The sequence below is a fragment of the Microplitis demolitor genome, chromosome 2 (assembly GCF_026212275.2).
Source record: "Microplitis demolitor isolate Queensland-Clemson2020A chromosome 2, iyMicDemo2.1a, whole genome shotgun sequence".
NCBI classification, from domain to species: domain Eukaryota; kingdom Metazoa; phylum Arthropoda; class Insecta; order Hymenoptera; family Braconidae; genus Microplitis; species Microplitis demolitor.
The window spans coordinates 5,326,502-5,353,753 of record NC_068546.1 but is presented as its reverse complement, the minus strand read 5'-3'; the positions used below and the strand labels follow the sequence as shown (position 1 = coordinate 5,353,753).

Sequence of the window (27,252 nt, the reverse complement as noted above, 5' to 3'; positions counted from 1 at the left end):
ATTAAAATTTATAAAAAAGTTGTTTAAATATTTTTATAATTATGATAATAATTATTATCAATAATTAGGGGATAATATTAACAACAATAATTATTATCGTTTGAGACATCGTAGCAGCTACAGTAAAACGACCCGATAAAAACCAGAGTTCTACCTTTAAAACAAAAAAGAACAACGATAAATTACTGACCGAGTTTTTTTTTGTGGGATCTGTAATTTTAGCACAGAGGCAGCCAACAGATGGTTTCTTGCAAGTGGCACCATCTATTAGATTCTCCTGTAATTAACCATTTTTGGGAAGTATATTGGCCCTTAATGCAATGCAGCGATCAATATTCAAAATCAGTTTAAATGCCTGAAAATACGAATGTGGAAAGATTTTAGATGGGATCCTACACAAAGACATTAATGAAGGCACCAATGACGACCAAGAAAAATATGTGATGGATAGATTCGAAATGCCGTCACACGATAATATTAAATATGTTGTAGTATACGTAGTTGACTATATTCTTCGAAGAGTTCAAAAACGAAAAAAAAACTTGTGAAATATGTATGAATTCTATTATAGCAAAACCGAAAGAACACGATAACAGCTTATATACAATGATACATTTATTAAATCGAGGTGCACTGATGTACCCCTCATTCAAACTAATAAATTTGTCAGATTGCATTGAGCAAGATTCGGAAAGTGACGCAGATTAATAAAATTAATAAGAATACATTATTTCAAAGTTGCTGTGTCGCTTTTGATAGCAAAGAAGCGATACAGGTAGTTGGATGCCACAAACATCAATAAGAATTCCGGGAATCACACGTGTGCATGAGTTCTTTTGGGAATCAAACTCTGAACCATACTGAACTCCGAACACTTGACGGTGTTCGTGGCTAGAGGATTGATATCTAGATTGAACATTCGGTTCACGGTAGCCGGGCGTACGAACTGGACCTTGGTCGTCGTAAGCACTCGAATAATCGGTATATCATTTTCTACTATTCTCAGGAGAAAAATTAGCGTATTATTAAATTCACTATTCGATCAACGGTAGCTGGGCGTACGAACTGGACCTTGATCGTCGTAAGTCGTGAATTAATATCAACCGGAAGCACCGGTAGCGTTGATTATCTTCATATTATTTTAATCATTTCATTTTTATTTTAATATTGAATTGTACCACGAAAAACGTGAAGAATCAAAGAATATTTTACCGCGAGAAAAGCGAAGATTTTAAAGAATTATCTTACCGCGAAATGGAAAGAAATTAAATACACTGAATAATACTTTACCGCGAAAACACGTGAAGATTTTAGAAAAATAAATTTATATTACGGCGAACAGCGCGAAGACTTTTAATAAAGTGAGCCTCGAAAAAAATTAATAAACCATAAAATTTATTATCCAAGAACGATTCGATGAAGAAAGTTTTTTCGCTGATGTAACTGCCACAATGTAATTATATAGAAAAGTTACAAAAAATATACCACCACAATCAGAGTTTCAAGATTGTAAAGGAACAGTAGTTTTTATGGGAACAGTTTAAAAATTTATTGAAGTAATGGTTCGTACTCCAAAAGGCAGTTTAAGATTAAATTCAGAAGAAAAAGAAGTGATTTCAGGTTTTTTAGATTACCCTTATCTATGGGAGGAAAAAGTAAATAAAATTGTCCGTTCATAACTGACAGCACTTGTTATGAGCTAAAAGTTACATTGAAAGGAGTTTTAGAATAACTTGAGTTTTTTATACTACAACACAATTATGATTATATTTTGACGTCCCGTCTAAATAAAGATGCTTTGGAGCGATTTTTTAGTATGACTCTTCAGGTTTGTTGTTCCAATGACCAGCCTGACACCATTTTATTTGGTCAAATGTTTAAATTAATGAACACGTATTCGTTATTATCAACACTGAAAGGTTTTAATGTGTCAGGAAAAGATTAATAATAATAATAAATTTTCACTATTTTATTAAATACCAAGAATACTGAAGAAATTGTAGCTCAAACAAAAAAAGAAGAATTGGATAAAATATATTAAATTTTCCATGTAAAGATCACGTTGGTGATGTGCTTACTTCTATTATATTGAATTATATTCGAGTGCGAATGCATAAAACTGCAACTGCGATTAATATTTCCAGTATAAAAAAAATTAAAGAAAAGAAAAAAAATTTCAAAATTTTATTTTATGTTACGTCCCAGCTTGCTCATCAGCTGGCTCTGCCAATTTTAAATCCTAAATAATAAGAGACCGACCTGAGACCTATTAAATCGATATATTTAAACAATAGAATTGTTAATAATAATATATTTTCTTTAAACGTAATTTACAAGTATGCATCTAAAAATAGTCAAATAGATAAGATATTTTTAATGCATTAGAATATTTCTTAATCACCGACGATTTCTCTAAAAGAATGTTGATGAATAAAAATATATAAGAATGATTGTACGACAAATAATGAATGTCAAAAGAATAAAAGTGAAATTAGTTTTTCCATGAAAAAGTGAAAATGCCGAAAAACATCGTCCGACTGATAACGCAACAGCACCCGCGTCGGACGATGATAACAAACTCCCACTTTTGGGAATAAGGCCCTAATACCTTATCGCACTTTTTTTTTAGGGTGTTGGCTCTCGTAATGATATAAAAAGCCGATGCCCAATGCATCACTCTCGCAAACTCTCAGATCAACCAGAAATTATAACAGTGCGACTTAGGACACGCAAGTAAACTCCCGGTTTAATTAAATTACATTATTCTTTTGACTCGAAGTTATTTATCAAAGAGTAATGGTAAAATTCAAGTGTATTTTCAACCGAATTCTCTGACTATTCTATTTTATTTTATTTGAATAAATCGAACATATTTATTCTTTAATTAACGACCAAGTTATTTCGAGTTTTCGAGAACTACCCATGTATCCGAAGATCTACAGTCACGTCCAATTCAAATAATTCGCGCTGGCAGATATCAAGCTGACACGACTCCAGGACGTAACACTACATGAGAACAACCGAATTAAAAGTTTTAACTTTCAATTTGTATCGGTTTTTTTAAAAAAAAGCGCCAGGTCATCAGCCTACTTAATAGTCAAAATCTGTTTTCGAGAGATCACACGTGTGCATGGGCCTAGAACTTTCGGGCGAGTCCGAGTCCTCTCGTATGGGAAACTGGTTACCACCACTTTTCATATGTGAGGATCATATAAAAAGACCATGGACTTTAGCTCATCAGTTCTTTTGGGAATCAAACTCTGAACCTTACCGAACTCCGGACACTTGACGATGTTCGTGGCTAGAGGATTGATATCCCGATTGAGCATTCGGTCACGTGAGCCCAGATTATTGGATCGGTCCTTGATCGTCGTAAGCACTCGTATAATCGGTATATTATTTTCTATTAGCTTCAGAAGCATAATCAACGCGATATTAGCGTATAGCATCCGATCACGTGAGCCCAGATCGTACGATTGGTCCTTGATCGTCGTAAGTCGTGAACTAATATCAACCGTTTAGCACCGGTACAGCATTGATTATCTTCATCTTGTTTAAATCAATTTAATTTCATTCATTTTTATATTGAAATATACCACGAGAACGTGAAAAATCAAAGATTATTTTACCGTGATAAATGCGAAGATTTTGAATAATATTTTGCCGCGAAAAGCGAAGAATTTGAATAATATTTTGAAATACTTTTACCGCGAAAATACGCGAAGATTTTATAAATGTATATTACCGCGAAGACGCGAAGAATTTGAATGCATTGAAATTATTTTACCGCGAGAAGCGTGAAGACCTTCATTTTAACTTAACCTACAGAGATTTAAAAACGCATAAACATTGAAATTGATACAACAAAGTATACTAAATAAATAAATAATTCGATAAATTAGAATCACATTAATTGACCGCGAGAACGCGTTGTGAATAAGTGTCCTGTGTAGCTGCTGACAGTCCTGACACCTCACCAAAACCTGTTTAGGATAAGTTTTTGACATTGTAACCATTGTTTGGTATTTTTTATTTTTTATATACTCTGAAATATTTGTAACCATATGCATGAAACATTTACTTTTATATTTACTATTCTAAATATTACCATTTGTAACCCTTTTGTATTTTGAGAATATTGAGTCCTTAATAAATAAATACTCGTTAACATAAAACATTTGAAAAACATTATTTATCAGACAATTTTACTTTCACAATGAGATACTAGCTTCACGAGGCTTTTCGGCAACCCACCTTCCTTTATCCCTTATTTTTCTACCTTTCTAGCCGCTCAGACCGATAGTTCACACTAGGGGATACACAATCTTACGTTTACCGCTCGACGTTTGATTGTGAAATTAGATCAGTCACATAATAAATTGGAAATCGTTTTGGGTTTTATCAATATTGTCTTCAACAATATTGTGTGGGCGCGAATTAAATATAAAATAGAATAAACTGAGCATTTGGTCACGTGAGCCCAGGTCATAGGATCGGTCCTTGATCAATGTAAGTACCCTTTTATTCACTACATTTTTAACGAATATCGTACCTACGCCCATCACGATCTGCAATCGTGACAAGTGATTCTAAGCCAGAGGAACATATTAACAATGGTGTACCCCTTACGAGCGACAAAAAAGATTCAGATGAAACTAAACATGAAGAAATTCAAAATTCTCCAAATAATCAACAACTTGATAAAAGTGATTTGCCAACATCGAACATACAAGATGATACAATTAAAAAAAATAGAATGGTTACTTGTTCAAAACCAATTGATAATTTTGACCGATCTCTAAAATGGATCTTACAAAAAGGAAGTGCGTCCATTTCATGTCCTACTCAATAAAATTATGTTATTAAAATCTAATATAATAGAAAATTAAAAAATATATATTTCATTTCATTCTATTCCATTCATTTATTTTATAGTTGCAAAACCACAGTGATCTTGCAGGTTACTAACATTCAGCAAATTAGGTTTATAAAATTATAATCGATTAAATTTACAAACTGCAATGAGAATGTCATCACATTTAATCTACATTATTCACTTTCTCTACCGTGTGTCCACTGTAATTGGTTGTATCTGTGGTTTTTGAACTGCGGTAATCCAGCAGTTTACTAGCAATTAGCAAATAAGATTATTTAAAAGATTATAATTTTTTAATAACCGAACTCCAATTAAAATGGCAAACAATCAACTTTATATATTCAGTCTACTGTATGTTCACAGTAATTGGTTATGTGTGGTTTTTAAACTGTGGTTATCTAGCAGCGTACTAGCAATTAGCAGATAAGATTATTTATATAATTGTAATTTATTAAGTAACGAATTCCAATTAAAGTGGAAAACTATCATCTTTATATACTAAGTCTACTGTGTGTCCACAGCAAGCTTTGGAAAATTGGAATCGACATTATATCTGCATTTATTTATTGAAAAATGAAAGAAAAAGAAATGAGACAACGATTTTATCTAACGCTGGTGATTTGTGGCCTATAAGGTATTCATGCTGTATATTTCTCTATCTCTGTCTTCCAGAAATCTTCAATACCTTTCGCATGATGGCAACGCCATTTAGCTTTCCTAAATACTGTCCTCTATTTTTCTGTTTCTGTACTTTTTCTTTGTCCAGGTTAGTTTTGTGATATCCTATCATGTGTTACGTCCCAGCCTGCTCGTCAGATGTCTCTGACTATTTTTAAATACTAATTATTAAGAGACCGATCTGAGACCTAACTAATTAATTAAGATGTATATTGATAATTTAGCAAGTTGCATAATTAATAAGTTACTCTATATTATAGGATATAATATAATATAATAATATAGCATAACATAATAATATAAAATAATAGAACATAGAATAATATGATATTATTTAAAATATTTGAAACATATTGATAAAGTTATTTTTCTCTTAATATTTGTTATGTACAAATAAACGCTGACGCCTCGAGAAAATCCTCGAGACGTGCAGCTGCACAAATACCTATTTCGTTCTAAGATAACTTTTGTTCATAGATAAGTGACTCATTTGTTAATAACAAAAACGGAGAAAGCGTGAGAACGGAGAATGGATCATTCGAGAATATTGCTTATCACGATCCACCCCTCTATATCGAACGATGCGCGGGCCTGATGCCCAAGCGCCTCGTATTGATAAGAGACTTACTCTAGTTTTTCTCGATCTAGAGAAGGCAGTCTGAAATATAGAATCATAGAGAGCAGTCAGGCTCAATACTAAATACTAAACTTCTTTCTCACCCTTTCGAAGTTATTGTTAGACGAACTTTAACAAGTTATAAATTGATTCAGTTGCATATTTTCACATTATTGAAATTATTCTTTTACAATTGAATAAATCGGATTGAGATATAAAATAATAACCAGTTTATTTCAAACACCGAATGGTGGCTGTTCAACCCCTACTAAATAATTATTTATAATTATATGTAAGTTCTCATTACGTCCAATTCAAATCGACCGCTCAACCACGCCAGCGCCAAAACATCAACCAGGACGTAACACATGGTTCGTACGAACCATTTAATACCTAATTTAATAATATAATATATACTACTTTATTTTAGTTGTAGTTTATTATACTTTTGGGAGTTTCCAAACCATTTATTTAAGCTAGGTCTGGTCACTTAAGTTACATTCCTTACTCTCCGAGATCATAAAATTGTAAGATCTCGGGAAAACCCACCGTCTTGGGAAACTTATTTTCACAAGTCTGTCCTTTTATTTAAAAGATGGAATTTGTTCTAGACGTAAGCTTTTTATTTTTCTGTAAACGTAAAATATTTATAAATATTGTAACTATAGTACCTAAGATAGAACTAGTTAAGCCGATTAGAGACCCCAATAAAACTTGGGAATCTCCAACGTCGACAAAAGGCAAGTCCGGAGCCATAAAACATCGCACCCTGGGAACACCCTTAACCACGCTGGACAACCGCACAGCTGTAGAGTGGACGAAGTCAGTGGTCAAGAGGAGACCCGATTCTGCCGCTCACGTGACGTCAGATGGACCAGTCCCTGGGACGGGCCCAACCCCCACTCAAGCTGCCAGCGCGGACTTGCCATAATTTTAAGTTACCAAAAATCAGAAACATTTTATAAGTCGAATCGAGAAGCCGTAATTTTGTAACTTGTTCGACAGAATATAGACTTCTTGAATCTTAGTTATTTATTAATCTTTTTCATTTAGAAGAACCCTTAACATAATTTAATTCAATTTATTTCTCAATTATATTATTAATAAGTACACCGCGTTCTCGAAGTTGAATATTTTAATAATCCCGGGCGAATCGACCCCGTCGATAAAAAAAATCAAACTGAAATTAAATATCTAGCCAACCGCTAGGAGGAGGCGATAACAGTTTTCTCATCTATTTCATGTGCATTTTCTTCGTCAATAGCTTTTACCAACCTAACCATTTAATCGTCCCCTATTCACTGAGGCACATTTTCGCCGTCCCGGCTAAGGTCTTCTATAAGATTGTCTTATTTGAATATGAATACATCAGAAATATTTAATTTTCAGTCTAGTCTTAAGTTACGATTATGAATATTTATCTCAACCACATGTCTCAGCTTATGCTGCCTTAAGCTTATGCTTAAGATGGACTTACACTTAAGGTCTGACTATGAATACGGGTCTGAGAGCGTCAACAACAACCTCTATTTTTCTAAATGGTTAAATGGGAAGTCGGAGAGGACTAGCCCCGACTAAGTCCCCACAGCCAGCCAATAAGGGCAACTTATTGTACTCGATACTTTAAAAAGATCATCAGCATTGAACTTGGTCTAATAAATTGATACCAACGTTTATTTAACAGAGTTACTTGTTAAACATTTATTATTCTCAACAAAATTACTTGTTAAATTTATCATCATACACCAAATTTAATTTATTATTATTCAACAAAATTAATTGTTAAATTATTCTCACGGCAAACTAGTCGCGAGACATTTCATGCTCCTCAAAGACAACGTCCCTTTAAACTGAGAGTAATTTCAAGATAAAAATTGTAAGGCAGAATAAGCCAGAACCTCGAGTAAATATAGATAAGAACGATTGTACGACAGATAAAGAACATCAAAAGAATAGAAAAGAGAAACTAGTTTTTTCCACAAAAATTTTGAAGTTTTGAGAAGCATCGTTGACTACCATCGCAACCGCATCAGCGTCGTTCGATAATAACAAACTCCCACTTTTTAGGAATAAGTCCCTTTTTCTCTATCCTATTTTTCTCTAGGGTGTTGGCTCGCGGGAAGATATAAAATTAATTCAATTATAATTAATAAACTCGATTTTATTTAAATATACCATTCTTTTGAATCGAAGTTATTTATCAATAATATTTGTTAAATTCAAGTGTATTTTTTAATCGAATTCTCTGACTATTCTATTTCATATGAATAAATTAAACTTATTTATTTTTTAATCAACGAACAAGTTATTTCAAGCTTTTAAGAACTACCCATGTATCCGAAGATCTACAGCCACGTCTAATTTGAATAACTCTTAACCCAAACATCGAAATAACCTAAAAATTATATCCATTTATCATGATAGGCCTTTCTGACTCGCAAAAATTACAATTTTCGTGTATTTCGGAGAAATTTCCATCCAAAATTTTAAAGCATAAATTCAATTCCCTGTATTTGTTGAATATTTTATAAAGTATCAATTAAACTTTGGTCAATCGAACCAATCGTTAATAAAAAATTTTTAATTAATCAATATCATTGTTAATTGTCGTGAATAATTAAATTGTGAAAACTGATTACTTCTAATCGAGCATCGTTTTTTTTATATCTAATTAATTTTACGAAAAAAATATAAATAAATAAATAATATCTTTGGGCATAAAATTAACGAATATAGGGGGGATTAGCCAACAATCAACCGTTTTCCAGACATAATAAAAAATTAAAAATTAAATAACAACAATATGTGTAAAAGAAATGATAAATACTTTCAATTAGAAATTTTCTACCAATGATCAGAGTCCTGTCATGTCTAATAAGGCGTTGCGTTGAGTAGGAACCCAATTGTAGACCTGCACGTTGCCAAATTTGTACATTTGTGTACAACTTCGTGATATCGATTCACCATCGACATAAATAGGACCCCATGCTCTTCGCACTCCTTCTACACAAGATCTTTGAAGCCTTGAGGTATCTGCGAAGCAGTACGTTCAGCTTTGGCGAATCTATGATATAAAGAGAATTAATAAAAATATATTAATAAATAATAAATAAAATAAAAAGAGGCAAACTGAATTTTTCGATCGTAAAACACACTCTAATACCACGCATTAAGAGTCGTGCAATATTTACCTCAATACGTTGTTAAGATGAGGCAGATATCTGAGGAACTAGCTGTGTTCTCTTAAGAGTTTTTAAATAGGAAGTACCAGTGCTTTATCAGGTCATAATTTGGAGAATGATTAAGCCACAGCGCCAATTGAACTGCTTCGCGAATCGATGGCATTGATGCATTCCAAGTCAGCTGATTATATGGACTCATTGAAGTCCTAGATTGTATAACATTATTACCAATGCTCAATATGTCTTTCCACTCTTTCATTGTCTTTAAATAATGTGTTGGCTCCAGCGGCAAGTTCCAACTAGCCAGACCTCTTGAATTTCGGCACAACCAAACTGCTCCCCGATTCACCCAACTCATATGTTTTATAATCATTGTAGTACTTTATCTTCACCCTTCTTTTAATCTTCACTTGTTTCTCCCGCTTGCTAAATACCACCCTCTGTATGCAGCCTTAATGCCTATAATAATATATTCAATGTATTTAAAATAAAAATATAAATTACTCTACAATAAATTAATTTTTTACTATAAATATCAGTCATTTTGTTAATAAAAATAAAATATGAAGAAAAAAAAAAAAAAAAAAGAAAAAAAACATTTCAAAAATTAAAAAAAAATTGTTTTCTGATATTTTAATCTCGAGTAATCTTTGTAAAATAAACTAAATATTTTCAAGTGTCTGTTACTTTCAGTATCATAAGTGTGAATGAAGCTGACGATTAATGGCAATTGTTTAAATTTTGGAATAAATAAATAAAATCCCTGATTAAAAGAAACGATTTGCAATGTTAAATGCCCATAAGAAGGACGATTCAAAAGTATTCAAAGCATTAAAAAGTATTTAAAAATTTTTTTTCTACCGTTTTATATCGTTTCTTTTAATAAGGTTACGTAAGTGAAAAATAAAAATTAAAAAATGCGTATGTAGATAATTAAGAAATCAGTAGGCGCATTATTTTTAATTTCATTACATTAATTAATTAATTTATTTATTTAAAATTTATAAATTATTTCGTGTTTGCTACAACAACATTCATTCTGTTTTCCCTGATTAAACGACTGAATTCGACCGAATTAAAAACTTTAATTCTGTTATATTCTGTTAAATTCGGTAAGACAGAATTTAAAAGAATTCAAGAATTATTTTGAATTAAACAGAATAAAACCGATTTAAAAATTTTGAATTGGTTTCATCCGGAGTCAGAACCAGAAATTTGAGAATTATTTTCGAATTAAACCGAATAGATTTATTTAAATTCGTTTCAATTTGGATAAATTCTGGCTTTCCTGCCGAATTAGACAGAATTCTTTATTAAGTTAGGTACCAAATTAACAGAATTTATCTGAATTATATAGAATTAAAAATTCAATTCTGTTTAATTCAATCGAATTCTGTTGTTTAATCATAATTATGATATATTAAATAAATAAATAATGAAATAATATACCATCAATAATCTTTCGCTGTTTCTCGGTCAATTTTATCCGTAGACAAGTTAAAGTACAAAACTCGTCAGCTTTATTTTCCAACATTATTATTTTTTTATAATAATTAATACGTTTTATTTTATTACAGAGCGTCTTGATCCACCATTAACCACTGTAATTCTTTTCTTTCCTAGTTGGCAAAAATCCCTTATGAGGCACGTAGGCCACGTGCTACGATCACACAGCATGTTCTGCACCGGATGACCAGATATTTCTGCCCCCACTCTATGCCATCAGGTAAATTCCACATTCGCTGCGCGCGTCTGCCGCACAGAGCCAACACCAACGGCGCGGAATTTCGAAAACTTGAATTTCAAAATTTATATCCAACTCATTCAAGTCTTACCAATTATGAATCTCACACTCGAAAACATTAGCTGACTTTTTGTCAGATATAAAAATTACAACACTTTATTACGATAGTCAATTTACGGTTAAGTCCTGGTTGATGTTTCGGCGCTGTTCGGTGATAGATTCAAAATAGACGTAATGTAACATACAACGTGGCGTTCGGGCATCAGACCCGCGCATCGTTCGAGATGTTCGAGATATAGGGGTGGATCGAGATAAGTAATATTCTTGAATAAGCCATTCTCCGTTCTCACGCTCTTCCCGTTTTTGTTATTAATAAATACCTCACTTATCTGTGAACAAAAGTTATCTTAGAACGAAATAGGTATTTGTGCAGCTGCACGTCTCTATAAAAACTCGAGGCGTCAGCGTATATTTGTGCATAACAAATATAAAGAGAAAAATTTTTTTATCAATATGTTTTAAATATTCTAAATAATATTATATTATTACATATTATTACTCGAAAACAGCGGGGAGTTTTGGAGCTAGCCTGCAGAGTCAACCGGTATACATATTTTTTTTTTTGTTGAAAAAAAAAAAAAAAAGTAAAGTTACAAGAACGCTCTGGAATACACTGTTAAAAAAATTGTTGGAAATTTCAAAACATTGTATATAACGCAATAAACACATACATTTGTGCTTGAAATTTAATTACTAATTTCATATAGAATTTAAAATACACGTTTTTGGATTTTCAAATACAATTTTTTTAATATTCAAATACCTTGCATTTAATTTTCAAACATTCTCTTTTTAATTTTCAGATGTATATGGAAAACTGAAGCGTTTATTTGAAAATTCAAAAGCGAGTATTTTAAATTCTATACGATCGTTACAATGAAATTTCAAACACAATTGTATGTGTTTATTGCGTTATATACAATGTTTTGAAAATTCAAACAATTTTTTTAACAGTGTATGGGTACATGGAAATTAAAGACTATTCGGTACATAAAGTAATAAAATGTTTATTGATGAAACTTCAACATTTTGTAAACCGTCATCAATTCCTTATAAACAACATTATAAATTTGTTTTTTTTTATTAACCATTTTGTTATAATATAATATGACATAGCGAGTAATTATATATTTTTTTTTCTTAAACGTTTGAAAAAGTAGAAATTAAATAAATATTTTTAAGTTAAATCACATTTTAATATTTAAATCACTATAAAACTTTATTATGTTTATTAGCATTATGCTATATCACATTTAATACTATATACTGTCAATGATGTTCAGTTCAGTCACAAGTTTTATTTACTTTATATTATTGAGGAAATAAAAACTTAACAACAATAAAGTTTGATGTACACCGCTCACATTACTCAAATTCATTATATATTTAACTAATTAGTCTTAATACACAATCCTTGATTACTGAACACGCAGCACGTCACGCGCAGAAATTTCATATACAAATATTTGAATTTTCAAATAAGTATTATGAAATTTCAAATGGAATTATTAAAATTCAATGTGTCTTAGAATTTTCAATACTTGCTTTGAAAATTTAAAATAAAAGTATAAATTTTAAGTACGTTTTTTAAAATTCATATTCTTTTTCTTAATTTTAAATACCAGCTTGATTATTAAATTACGTACATTACATTTGAAGCTTTTTTTTATTGAGAATACAATGCAAATATTTAGTTATGAAAATTCAATTCCTTTTGTATTGTAATTGTCAAATTATTTTTTACAGTGTACAATTCCATTGAGCTTCAAAATAACAGTACACGAATTATTTCAAATTTGTAAAATTAATTGAAGTTCGAGCGAAACTAGTGAGTCAAAGTAGTGTAAATTTTTTAAGTTTACTAAATTCTCTGAATAGTTATAAAATTTCATTATTTTAATTTATAACAACATAACGAATTGCTCAACCCAATTGACAGTAACACTAGTAGTCAAAATGAATTCAAGTTTAGACAATTTACTGTCACCTTAAATGTAATTAAACTGCTTGCTCTCCAACACTTTCCTTTGTTGCTTTCAGAATACGGCAGTAGCTTCCCTGATAGCACGAGTTGCTTGTCAAAAAGTTGGTCTTCATTAGTTTGCGATCAACTCGACGACAAGTTGTTGACAACTTTAGCTTTTGCAATTGTTGGCTACCATTTACTGCCAACTTTCTGAGAAAGTTAACGTCAGGGAAGAGCTGTAATTCAAATGCAGGTTTCTGAGAATATTAAAAGCAACTTTTCGTCAACTTATGGATTGCCAACTTTTGCAACCAACTTTCTCAAAAAAGTGACCGTCAACTTATTGGATTTCTAATTTTTGCCACCAATTTTTTCAGAAAGCGTCTATCAACTTTGGAAGTACTAACTTTTGCGGCCAACTTGGTGTCTAGGTGCGGCTGTTAATTTGACGCCAGTTTCTCACCAACCTTGATTAAACAACTGAATTCAATCGAATTCAAAATTTTAATTCTGTTATATTCTGTCGAAGTCTGCTAAACAGAATTCAACTGAATTGAAAATTTGAATTTGAATTAAACAGAATAAAACCGATTTAAAAATTTCAAATTCATTTTAATTCAGTTTAATTCGGATTCGAAACCAGAAATTGGAAAATTATTTTCGAATTAATCAGAATTAAACCGAATAGAATTATTTAAATTCGTTTTAATTTGGACAAATTTTAGTTTTCCTGCCGTATTAGACAGAATTCATTTTTAAGTTAGGTACCGAATTAACAGAATTTATCTGAATTAAATAGAATTAAAAATTTAATTCTGTTTATATTTTAATATGGTGGTAATAAAGATTTCACTCTTATCGATTTACAACAATAGATGTTTACTTTATCTTCATACGTATAGTAAGTGTGTAAAAACAGAATATATATAGTACTAATAAATTACATTGATTTTTTCTAACTTCCCGTCTCTTATTTCTATTGTCTGTGATTTTACACTCCGCACATTTCTATTCACATTTTGTTCACGGCCTGTTTCATAGCAGTCGACCAAGAACCATGATGACGTATGGTTTGTGTAATCTCTTCATAAACAATTATTTTCAAACGTGAGAAATTATTTTATAGTTAAAAAAAAAAACAAATTAATAAATAAACTATGTTTTCTAATACATAGTATTCATTTCATCAAATACTGATTATTTAGTCGTAATAATATCTTAATATCTGTCACCAAACTCGTTTAATTGAAAGTTTCATTATAAATTCATTTATTGACGGTGTTATTTAATTTTCCTTTGTATTAATTTGTGAAAATAATAAAAAGTTAAATGGTTCACAATGGTGAGACTAACGGAAGAAATGGTTGTTGCTAGATCACGAATTTCGGATCTTACTGCTGTTAAAAAACTCAATTGTTGGTAAGTAATACTCTGATTTTATTTATTTATATAAATAACTAAATATATATAAATACAATTTATTGTAAAAATTTTTTTAAATATTTTCCATTAATTATAATTTTTACAAAGTAAATTTTTTATTTATTTCTTGAAATTAAAAAAATTTTTTTTAAATATAAAATTAACTACAAAATTAAAATATGAAACCTAATTATTGTTTTTATTTCAGGGGCTCCGAATTAACAGATGTTAGTATTTTACGTGAATTAAAAAAAGTCGAAGTTTTATCACTGAGGTATGGATTTAGAAATAAAGTATTAAGTAATTTATTTACTTTAGATATCGATTAACTGCTTTACCTTTAAAAGACAATTCAATAAATGTTTTCCTTTTTTTTTTTTTTTTACATATGCATGTGATTGCTTGATGCTTGTTCAACTTCAAGGCCACTGAGCCTACACGTTTCTTCAGAATAGCTTGTTCTACCTACTTTAAATCCTTCAAACTCAGCAAATACTATTATTATTTAATAATCTATTTCGTATACTTTTTATTTGAATTTATAATTTTATAAAATCATTCATTTTAAATCATCAAATTATTTTTTATCTATACCTTTGAAAAAACATCACGTTTTCTTCTATAATAAATTCTTCTAAATAAATAAATATATGCGGCTTTTAGTTTAGAAACCAAACATTTACAAAAAACTACAAATTGAGTTTCCTAATAATACACAGAATAAATGATTTTTTGGCGCTAAAAATTTTTTACTCGTCCCCTGATTAAAAAAAACGATTCGAAACGATTTACAATGTTAAATGTCCATAAGAAAGGCGATTCAAAAGTATTCCAAGTATTCAAAATCATTCAAAAGTATTAAAATTTTTTTTTTTCCTAATCGTTTTAAATCGTTTCCATTAAGAAGGGTCCTAAAACAATTTTTATTTATCGTATTATTCTCTAGTGGTTCCAAAATACGGTAAATTATCGTAATTACTCGTAAAATGCGGTATTTCTACGGCGAATTACCGAAATTTGTGTAAATTTTACCGTAAACCCCACGTGTTTTTCTACACGGAAAAAAAATATTAGTAAGTATTACTGAGATTCTCGTCAACAGCGTGCCTAGACCGAATCTCAATAAATATTACTGAGTAGAACGTGAGAAATTAATAACAGATACATTTTTTTGACAAGTATCTTGTAGTTTTTTAAGGTTTAAGTAGTAATTTTAAATAGCCAAGCAGTATCTTTCAACGATTAACTGTTAATTATAGCAGTTTAAACATTAAAATCATAATTTTACTGATTGAAACGACTTTAGTTATTGAATATAATATAAATAATTAGAAGTTGAACTACAATTATTATCAATCATTTTTTTCGTGTATTTTTTACGGTTTTATAATGCAAGCCTTTACTTAACAATAAAACAGCGTAGGCTTTCCGCGATTTTACAGTAAATTACTGTCATTTTGCGGCAAAAGTACAGTAGTTTCCTACAAAAGTGTGGCATATTTACCGTAAATTTGCGGAAAGTCTGCGGTATTTTACCATAAACTAAAATATTACACTGTAATACTATAAAAGTAAAAAATCATACTGTGCTTACGGTAAAAATCTTACAAATTACGAAAAATCGCTATATTTTACCGCTATTTACCGTAAATTACCGTAAAATACGGGAAATTTGCCATAGAAATATTGCATTTTATAGGATACTCCTAGGAAAAAATTTCTTGCGTCAAGATTTTTTTTCAAGTACCAAGAAAATTTTTGTTTTAATTTCCTAAAGCAAAATTCTTGTACCAAGAATTTTTTTTCCCGCGTATATTTAAGAAAATATATATAACATCTATTATTTTTCTCACAAATATGTAAACAAGCGAAGCGTTCCTCGGTACGCTTATGTAGTAAATAGAAATTTCACATGAGAAATTCTAAAAAATTAACTGAAATTTCCTAACAAAAAACATACCCGAATAATAATAACTTGATATTTCAAATAAATCATTTTATATAATTTAGGAATTTATCTGTGCAAAAGTTTCATTTGAAAATTATCTGCTTCACTTTCTTAATGCTACTTAATTCTTAGACATTAAAATCCACGCTTGTTTTCAAAACTAGACAAATCTAATGCGTAGTAGGTTTCAAATCCGGACATAAGCAAAAATTTTTTTCTGCTGGTCTTTATTTTAGTAAAAAAATTATTAAGAAAATTACAATTTAGTCGCCTAGTCGTGATGAAGCTGAAGCTAGCGGCCGGAATAAGTAGCGGCCACGCAAAAAATTTCTGGCCGCTACTTATTACGGCCGCTAGCTTCAGCTTCATCCCCTAGTTGTGCAAGCTTGTGTGGTTTTAATTTTAAAAAATCATAGTTATGATACTCGGCAACACCGAAATATTAAATAAATGGCGGCGGAACGCATCGGCGCGACTAACGAAGGTTGGCGAGACCGCGCGATGAAGGGTTAAAAATATTTTCTATTGTGTATAATAATTTAAATCTATAAAGCTTCATATTAACCAATAATTAGTAATGTAATAAGTAATTAACGGTACAAATACATTCTTAATAATGAATTATAATTATATATTTCAGCGTCAACAAAATAAACAGCTTATCAGATTTTCAATTCTGTTCAAATCTAAAAGATTTATTTGTTAGAAGAAATAACATAACAGATTTAAATGAAATATGTTATTTACAAAATTTACCAAACCTTCGTAATTTATGGCTTGAAGAAAATCCTTGCGCTGAAAGAGAGGGGTAAGAAACCGTATAAAAATATTATAAAATATCATTTGTAATTAATCATTATATTTTTTATATTTTTACTTTAATAATATACTAAGTGTGCACAACGTTTATTACAAAATTTCTCTTATTAAATAATTTTCCTTAATACTGATTCATTTGAATTGTATTAATAAATATCACTAATTGTTATTATTCTAGATATCGTATGGCTGTAATTAGAGCTCTACCAAATTTAGAAAAGCTTGATGATAAATTTGTAACTGCTGATGAAATAAATGTTGCATTATCACGGGGAAAAATTCTTGTCCATCCTCTGAGTATGGATGCGTCACCCCCACATTCAGATCCAGCAAGTCCTGAGGTAAATTTTAATTATAAACTATTTAAAAAATATCAGCGATCCCTGCATGTTTAAAAACATTATAATTGTATACTAAAATTAATCATTTTTACATATTAATTTATTTTATTTATTTAAAAAATTGATTTTTTTGTTACTAATATTGTGTGTTACTAATGCTTATAATCAGGAAGTCGCTGAGTTCATTGACGACGTTGTATTAGAGAGAAATAGGAGATACAGTTCATCTAGCGACCAGGTAAAAAAAATATTTAATCGTTTTATCTAATAAAATATTCAAGTTAAGTTGAAAATTGTAATTAAGACTTCAAGAAAAAGAAATTTTATTTGAATGTCGATAATCAATGATGTTTCGATTAACATAGACATCATTTAAAACAAAAATTGCGTTTAAAGATTTAAGAAGGATCTACAGCAATTTTTGTTCAAAAACTGCAAACTAATCCTCTAATCGCAAAATTAAGAATTCAATGCGTTAATCCATCAATTTACGTTTTTATTTTTCAAAAATGTTTATTTATTGAAGAGAAAAACGTGGATACAGTTTCTATTTAATACACAAGTGCAGAAAAAGTTAACAAGCATTTTGATCTCCAGACAAAATACTATTGTATTTTTTGAGAAATTCCTTTATTTTTGTATCATTTTTTAACTTTTATGTTATTTCAATCCCAAAAATTTTTGAAAAAGTATTTGTCAAATTTTCTTTAAATAAATGATATAGTTCTATTATAAGTGTATGCGTTTATATAAAACGATTAGAAATGATTTAAAACAATTCAAACCGATTGAATTTTACTACTATATAGATATACATTTACTACTATATAGATATACATTCATCATTGAGTGGATTATTTTGTTTAATCAGGGTTATCCAAGTACATTTTGTCCAAGGGTACTTGTCGGGGATATTTTGTTCGGGGACCAAAACGCATAGAACCCAACTAAGATAGTATCATTCGTCGATTTGAGTTTGATAGAGAAAAAAGATCGGACTCTTTTTAAAACTATGTTTGATAAAATTTATCTCAAGTTATTCAAACACAAATTACTTCCTTGTGCTTTTATTAATCAATTCTCAGCAAAAAAAAAAAAAGAAATAGAATAACTTGAGGATCTAAAATAAGGAAATCCATAAAAAATTAAATTTTTTATTACGAAGTATAAAATAGTTAAATTCTCAAAAATGTTATTATAATGTTATCATTATAATTGTTATTTGTGTAAAAATATGAGTATTTATTTTAACGCTATAAGCACCAGAAAAATCGGGATTATCGTGTATGTAACAAAACTTAAATATGGCGTTTAAAATCATATAAAATAATAAAGGCTTATAACGAATAGTCGAGAACAAAACTAAACGCACGGTAGTGGTAGAAATCCCCAAAAAAATTTCCCCTACGTCCCCTAGACCAGGCTTATGACGGGTAGTCGACAGTACAACAAAATTTCCAACTTGTAATAGAATAATCAGTCAATGACCCTTTCAATCTAGTATTTAAACTCAAGTTACTCAATTTAATTTTCCGAAAAGTTACATTTTAGATAATTAATTTATGTTATCAATTTTCGGGATTTTATTATTTTTTTTTTTTTTACGCTAAATTATTTAAAAAATATTTTTTGGTCAGTAAGGAATCATTTGGTAAAATAATCTTCCATATTAATTTTTTGTGAGGTGACATGTTATTGCTTTTCTACGTCCATTTGATTATGGATTTTTTTTTAATTTTTTCAGAGAAGTTATGAGGATCCTCATCAAGTTCATGAAGAATATCAAGATACTGATCGAAGAAATGCTAATTATAATGCATCATCTCCTCATCAATATTCTCAAAATAATCATCACTACAATTATGACGTAAATATATTTTTAAATAAATATTTATCTAATATTTTATAAATATTTACTTTACAGCTTTTCTAAGACCAAAATAATCTTGCGGTTCAAGCGGCTTGAACTTTAAAGCTTGAACTTTTATGTGTTAATACTTTTTTATATTAATATTTATTTATTTTTATTTAAAATAAACTGATAATTATTAACAATTATTAATAATAACTAACAGCTTCAAAATGGACAAACTAAAAATCAAGTAAAAGATGAAACAGCTAAAATTGAATTACGTACCAATGGACACAGCTTGCAGAATAACATTCCTGAATTTCCTAAGGTATAAAATTTATGTTAGAAAGAACAGCATTAATTATTTACGTGTAAAATTAATTCAAAGTCCGATAAAAATTCTCTTTTATTAATACCCTAATGCAGATAATTAACAATTTTTAATTAAGACATTTTAGTACAGTTACTGTACATTAGTTATTTTTAATTATAATTGTGAGGTTTTAAAAAAAAAAGTTTTATCCGAAAATTGAAAAAAAAATTTAATCGGAACTTGACTTAATTTTCTAATTTTAAACTTTTTAAATAAAAACATCTACCCGCATTAAGGTAAAAGCCGCTATATCCGCTCACTTTTAATTGCAGTGAGATTAAATCACTCAATATAAATGATTAAATAAAATAAAAAACCATACTTTTTTTTATAGTTTTAAGTATTAGAATAAAATTTTAGTTTGAAGAGTAATATTGATAGTTAATTATTATTAATTTTTTAAATAACATCCTTGAGTGTACCCATAGTCACTCACTAAAAGTTGCGATGTACCATTACTCGATCAACACATGGCCCTATAGTCGCTCAAAGACAATATCAATTAAACTATGATAAGTTTATTGATTTGGAAAATAATTTATAAATTACATTACTTTAATTTTTCATAATATAAAATTTCATGAATTTTAAAAATGTATTTAATAAGATATAGTTATAACAATTATTAAAAAATTTGACGTAGCCTAAATTGAATCTAACGAATAATCGTCAAAGTAAAAAATGCCCGACTAAGCGCGATTTTCAAAACAGTCACTTAATTTAAATTTATAATCTATTATAAAATAATTTGATACATCATATTTTAATATATTTAGATTCATAAATAATTATTTATCAATAATAATTTTTTTAGTTGAAATTTTTTTTTTAAATTATAAAAAATGCATTAAAAAGTTAATGTGAGCGACTATTGATACTGAGCGGGTATAGACTTTTACCTTATTTATGATAAATTTATATTGCGATAAGAGAAATTATTTTCAATTTCGAATTCGTTTTAATTCAAACAATAAATAATACGTTTTCGTTATGCACACTGACATGAAACGATAATCTCTATTTACGCAACAGAATTAGAGCATGTGATTTACCTTGCCACGATTGTAATTCTACTTAGCTTATACTTTCATTCGCTACTTTTTAATCTTTTATTATAATATTAATTGCTAAGCGTTTTTAAAAATTAACAATTAAATTTTTATTGTTCGCAATAATTTTTTTTATTTTTTTCAATTAATTTATTCAATAATCAACCCGGGTAAAAAAAAATTATATATAATTATGTGTGAAAAATGGCCCAATATATAACGACATTTATATTTTACACATTTTTCAGGGATTAAAAAACAATGAAGGGAGTCTTTGCTGTTTAGAATGCATATATTCTATAGCTCATTTCTGTAAAATGATATGATTCTATATAATTGTATCTGCGTCACCACGATAATTATATGTAATGATATTCAATTACTCATAATTATATGCAATTATATACAATCATATATAATTATATGTAATTACCTAATTACATACAATTATGTACAATTTATGTCATTTTATATTAGGGTGTTTAAAAAAAAACAATTTTTTTTTTATCGAAAACAGGTTCAAAAGTTATTTGAACTTAAAGTCAAATTTACAGTAAATTTTTAGATCTTACTTTTCCGGCGAAACTATCAGATTTATCACAAAATGTCATAGAATCTTTTTTGTAGATAATTTGTCTGATAGTTTCTCCGAAAAAGTAAAGAAATCTCAAAATTTACTATAAATTTGACATTAAGCTTAAATAACTTTTGAACAGATGGATTTATCAAAAAATGATTAGAAACTTTTTTTGTAGAGCATTATTCCCTACGAAAATAGGTCTGCAATTTTTTCCTACGACGCATCATTAGCTAGTTATGAAATTCAGAAGGTGCACAAAAAAAAAATTTTTCCCTATTATTCTTATAGAAAATAGAAAAGTGCAATTCGGAACCTCTTAATGTTAATACATATTAAGAGCTCTCATTTCCCAGACGTATCTTTATATCTAAATGAAACTTTTGAACCTGTCGATGCAATTTCACTTGAACCCGATGGTTTGGCACCGGTATCCGAAAACTGTCCGACGTGGAAGTAACCCATAACTGGGACGGTTCGTGGGATCGCTCAAGGTCTTCGGTTATAGTCCGGAACACGCGACGTAGCTAAGCCTTCTTGCCTGAACTTCGGTTTCTCGACACGAATTTCTGGATCCGAAAAGGAAGCGCCTGGGCTGCCGGTATCAGCGCCCAGACTTTAAATAAGGAGTGCGTATTTCAAATAAAATACTAATATGTATTTTTGCCTTGAAGTCCGAGTGATAGCATCAAGCCAGTACGTTTGTGAAGAGTTCTTAGCTCTACTAAATCTTGTGATTGACTGCCTTGATCTGTCGCTCTTTGATAATATACATTCGTCAAAATGTTTACGTTACATCTCAGGTTCCCTGTGAGAGAATCGTCGTGATATGACCCAGGTCCCAGGCATCGTCGTCTGTTTAGACTATTCTCGAGCCACGGTGATTTTCTTATCGCGAGAGATTTCCGTTACATTGTAGGCATTGAAAATAAATAATCTCACTAACAAAGTAACGACTTGTTGATTTATTTATGATTTTAAGAAGTGTCGGAGCATTTATTCGCCCACCGTGGTGAATAAAAACTTAAAAAAAAAAATGTCTAAACATTTTTATTTAAATATAATTAAAACCAGAATGTAACAATATATTTATATATAATTATATATAATAACATCGAGCTATTTTCTATATATAATTATATATGAATTACATATATATAAGTATATAATTATAAATATTTTTTTTTCCCGGGAACTTAAAATTTCAGTATCAATTAAAATGAGAAATAAAATGGAATATTGATATTCAATATGTTTACGGATATTCAATACCGAGCAGTTTTTTTTTTGTTATTTTATTTATACTTAAATTAAAATCATTATTGATTTTTTTTAATACAAATTAATTATAGGATTACGATGATCGTCCAGCTGTTGCAAAACAGAATGGAGATTATGAAGATCGTCGCGGTTATAGTGCTGAGTACGAGAGATCGAGTGAACCTAATACTCATCGTTCGCAGCAAGTTCTGCCGTCACCAAGAACAGCTTACTCTGTCAACGAGTATGGCGATGAAAGACGATCTATAGATCGAAATATTTATGAATGTGAAGACAGAAGACAAATAGATTATGAGGAATTACATCAATCAAGACGAACGTCTGCTCACCAAAACAGTGAAAGGGTTAGTAGTTTTACAAAGTATATGTAATTTAGTCCAACTTACATAGCTTCCCATGTAAATAAATTTATATTCACAATGAATTTAGATCTTAATTTCATCATGAAACTCAGATCATAACACAAATATGACTTTCATCATAAATTTGTATCAACAACTTTAATCACGGCAGAATTATGACTCAGTCAAATTTTGATCCAAATGATTTTGAAGTTCATTCACTAAATTAATTTTACAATTGAAACTGCTTTACGTAAGTCAAGTACTTGATAGAAAAAATTTATTGGTAATTTATAAATCAACAAATTTTACAAAATGTTTAATATAGTGAAAGTTTAGTCAAGTTTCTATCGAAGTCATCCCACATCTAATTTAAAGGCAATGAAAGTCATATATGTGTCACAATCGGAGTTTCGTGATGAAATTCAGATCTGAACTCATTATAAATAAAAAAAATTTTTTTTTTCAAATTTTACTAACTATAGTAATTACAAACAAACAAAATTTGTGAAGAAAGGGCGCTGTTTCGCACGCTTTGTGTTGGTTTTTTTTTCATAATTGCACATACATTACATTCGTGAAAAAGGAACGCTATTTTTCACCCTTATTCGTGTGTGTGTCTATTTCTACAGTTACAAATATGCACAAAGTACATGAAATCGTGTCAACGAATATTCTATTTTTTTTTTTTTTTTCGATTTCTTTGTCCGTGATAAAAATAAAAAAAATTATGCTCTTCACATTACGATTGTATTTTTGGAATATTTGGAATTTCTACCTGAAATATTGAAATCAAGAGATAAATTAGTGGGCATGAGTTGTCAAAGGATGAACTGTCGCAGGTTTGAATTGTCACGGGAAAGTGTTGTCAGGGAATGAATTGTCGGGGATGAATTGTCTTGGAACGAAAACGCAGTGGACCCAAATACATGAGTAATCGGGTACTGGGTCTCTTACCTTATAGACTATCGGAATACGCAAAAAAAAAAGGCCATTCAACAGCCGAAATGGAAGTAGATTTCTCATTATTTAGTTATTTCAACCTGTTGGATTCTCTGTACAAAAATCAATCTTTATTCTTATATATATTTTATTTAATATTTCTCTTTTACTAAATATTCTGTTCGAAATAATACTTCGAACAGTGTTGCATTTAAGTCGTAGTACATATATATTTTAGTTTAGTTCAAAATATGTATATGTTTACTTAAGGAAAAGAAAGCTAGCATGGATCAAATTTTATGACTTGACGGCCCATGTTCCAAGTAAATGCAAGGCAATATGTTTTTCTTCATTTGCACACATGTATATATATATTTTGAACTTAGACATCTTTGTTATACAAAAAGAGGAGAGGTTGTTAGACCTCAGTGTTAAATAATATTAAAAGAATGAGTTAGTCTAAGCTAAATCTCTTGCGAGTGAAGACATACCCTAGAGCGCGTATTTGAATAAAAAGAAATAATTTTCATTTGTTTGATAAATTGATTTGCTTCATTCACGATTACCATACCTAAATTCCTAACACAACCTTTCAAATGAACATACCGAGAAATCCTGATAATGTACGATAAAAAATACATTTATAGAGAATAATATTATTAAAATATGTAAAATAGCTATATTATTATTACCATCATATTATTATCATCATTGATATTGCACGACTCATAATGCGAAGCATTAGAGAGTGCTTTACTATTATTCTTGTTATTGATATATCATATTATTTATATACCCTCAATAAAATAAAATTGGTTACAACTACTTGAGTTGAAATTTTTTGTTTTTAAAAATGTTACATAGCAATAATATGAACTCGAACACTTTCATGAATTTACTTAAAAGTAGGAGAACTAATGCAATAGCTAAATTTCAAAAATTTCAATGGATAAATAATAAAATTTCTGAAAAGTTGCCTCACGAGGACCAATACAATAGTTAGATTTCTATGATATCTACTAAAAAAAATGGATTTTTTTTTAATTTTACACAAGTGGTCCCCCTTAATAGAAATTGCGGCGCTGCGCTCATAACGCAATGAACAAAGGGTTAACCACTTGAATTGTATGAAACTGAATTCTATCTTAACTATTTCATTTATTATTTATTTTTAATACAGGAGGATCCTAGAGAAATGCCAGGTTGGGTGCGACATTCGGAGAAAGATAAATGCCGGTTTCATTATCACAGGAGACCTGTTACGAGAGTAAGTAAATTCTTTTTTTGTTTTATTTAATGAGTATAATGTTATCTAATAAACAATCATTTTTTTTTTAGAATTCAAACATTTTATCTGCTGTTTTGTGTCTTGTGAAAGAATTAGATTACCCAAGTTTGGAAGTTGTCGAAATGGCAGTTCGCAACAGAATGGACGAATTAGAAGAATGATGTATCTGACGCCGTCCCCATCTTACTCGGGGTACGGCGATGTTGCCATCATCAATGGCCAGTGTCGAGTCAATGGCACCAAGTCCTGATTATACTGATTCTTTAAATACAATACCTCTTGATTTAGATCGTTTTGATGATTTTTGTTACTGTGAAACTAAAACAAGACCTACCAAAAATGTTTCTATTGATCCAAGTCCGCGTTATTTTGGAGAACATGATAAAATGACCGGAGAAAAAAGTCCATTATTAAATTCAATGCCGACATCTCGTGGGTTTGGTGATAAATTTACAGATGATCCATCAATTGATTATACATCAAAATTAACAAATGACAAAAATCGTAGCAAGAGAATTAAAAATCTAGATCTTTCGGAAAATTCATGTTTCAATAAAATTCATGAGCTCAAAGGAAGTCAAGTAAGAAGAGTTGCAAGTAGTGATTGTATCCCTTTAGCAATCACTAAACGAGAAACTTATGTAAGAGACTATCGGGCTATTGATGAAAATTGTTGTGTTGGACGAGTTAACAGTCCAGATGTCAGGCAATTGCGGTATATTCAATCAGCTAAAGGAGCTTGGTCATATAATTTGTAATAAAATGAAATAAAAATAAGGAGATTACTTTCAGGCTGTGGGATAAATTTTTCAATATAATTAAAAAGCCTATTTAACTTTTAAATAAACAACTAATAAAAGTGCAATAATTAATCATTAATATTTATTGCTCTACAAAATAATTTTTGTATTATAAAAAATGAACAAACAGTCGTAGGAATCTTTTTATAATAATTTACATAAAAAAAATAAATCCAATTTTAAAAAATTTATAGACAAAAAAAATATAATTGAAATTATATTATTTTTTTATTAATTGGTTGTAATTAATTTTAATAATTTAATCAACTGCATACTTATATTTAAGTACAATTTATTTTATTCCCATGATAAATTTAATAATTTCTTACAATTATTTTTGCTGTTAATGACCGTCCATTTATTATATTTATTCCATTACTTGCTTTTGCTTTTGATCATTATTAATATAATTACATTAATATATGAAATTAATTCATATAAATTTTTAGAAAAATAATTTAAATAAAATTGATTTATTTAAAATTTTTTTTTTCTTCATTAAAAAATTAACGGATTGTTAATAATTTTTTGATATTTTGTAAAAGTATATCTTGTTGAATAATTAGTTAATTTCAGATAAATCCTTATATTATAATTGATTATATTTATTATATAAAATTAAATCTTCCAAACACAAAATGTATATATTAGAAATAAAAATTATTGAATAGAAAAGCAGAACAAAAATTTATGAAAAAAAAGAGAGATATTAGACTAAAAAAAAAAAGGAAAAAAAAAATAATAATTAATTCAAAGTTACAATGAGTCTATTTGTCAGGAGTATTTTCATTCCATAATTAAATATTGTATTAAAATAATTTGTAATTCAATACGTCCAGTAAAATTATTTAAGTAGTATAAATTTATTAATTTAAACATTTCTTTGTAAAATAAAAATTTTTAAACTGCATTAGTGAGAAAATCGTTCCTTCTCTCTAAGTCAATTTTCTTGCCGATTCGGCTTAACTAGAAACGATCAAAAATTAAATTGTACCTAAATTGATAAGCTTTTTAAATAAAAACAAGAAGATACACCTTTAACAAGTATAAACGTATGTTATTTTATTTATTTATTTATTTCCATGTTCTTAATAAGC

General features: G+C 29.2%; 1 protein-coding gene across 3 annotated transcripts; it reads left to right on the top strand.

Annotated features, from left to right (window-relative positions):
• The first annotated feature begins 14,091 nt into the window (after window positions 1-14,091).
• Window positions 14,092-25,531, top strand: LOC103568764 (cilia- and flagella-associated protein 410). Of its 3 annotated transcripts, XM_014441200.2 has the most exons (10): window positions 14,094-14,541; window positions 14,753-14,818; window positions 17,133-17,300; window positions 17,490-17,652; window positions 17,822-17,890; window positions 19,397-19,519; window positions 19,728-19,832; window positions 22,856-23,128; window positions 25,248-25,334; window positions 25,406-25,531. In XM_014441200.2, exons 1-10 carry the CDS (start codon window positions 14,462-14,464, stop codon window positions 25,514-25,516), a joined length of 1,245 nt encoding a protein of 414 aa, XP_014296686.1. In that variant the 5' UTR covers window positions 14,094-14,461; the 3' UTR covers window positions 25,517-25,531. The 3 variants fall into 3 exon arrangements, with proteins under 3 accessions (XP_014296688.1, XP_014296687.1, XP_014296686.1); XM_014441202.2 differs by lacking the exon at window positions 19,728-19,832 and having other exon boundaries at window positions 14,092-14,541; XM_014441201.2 differs by lacking the exon at window positions 17,822-17,890 and having other exon boundaries at window positions 14,093-14,541.
• The last annotated feature ends 1,721 nt before the right edge of the window (window positions 25,532-27,252 follow it).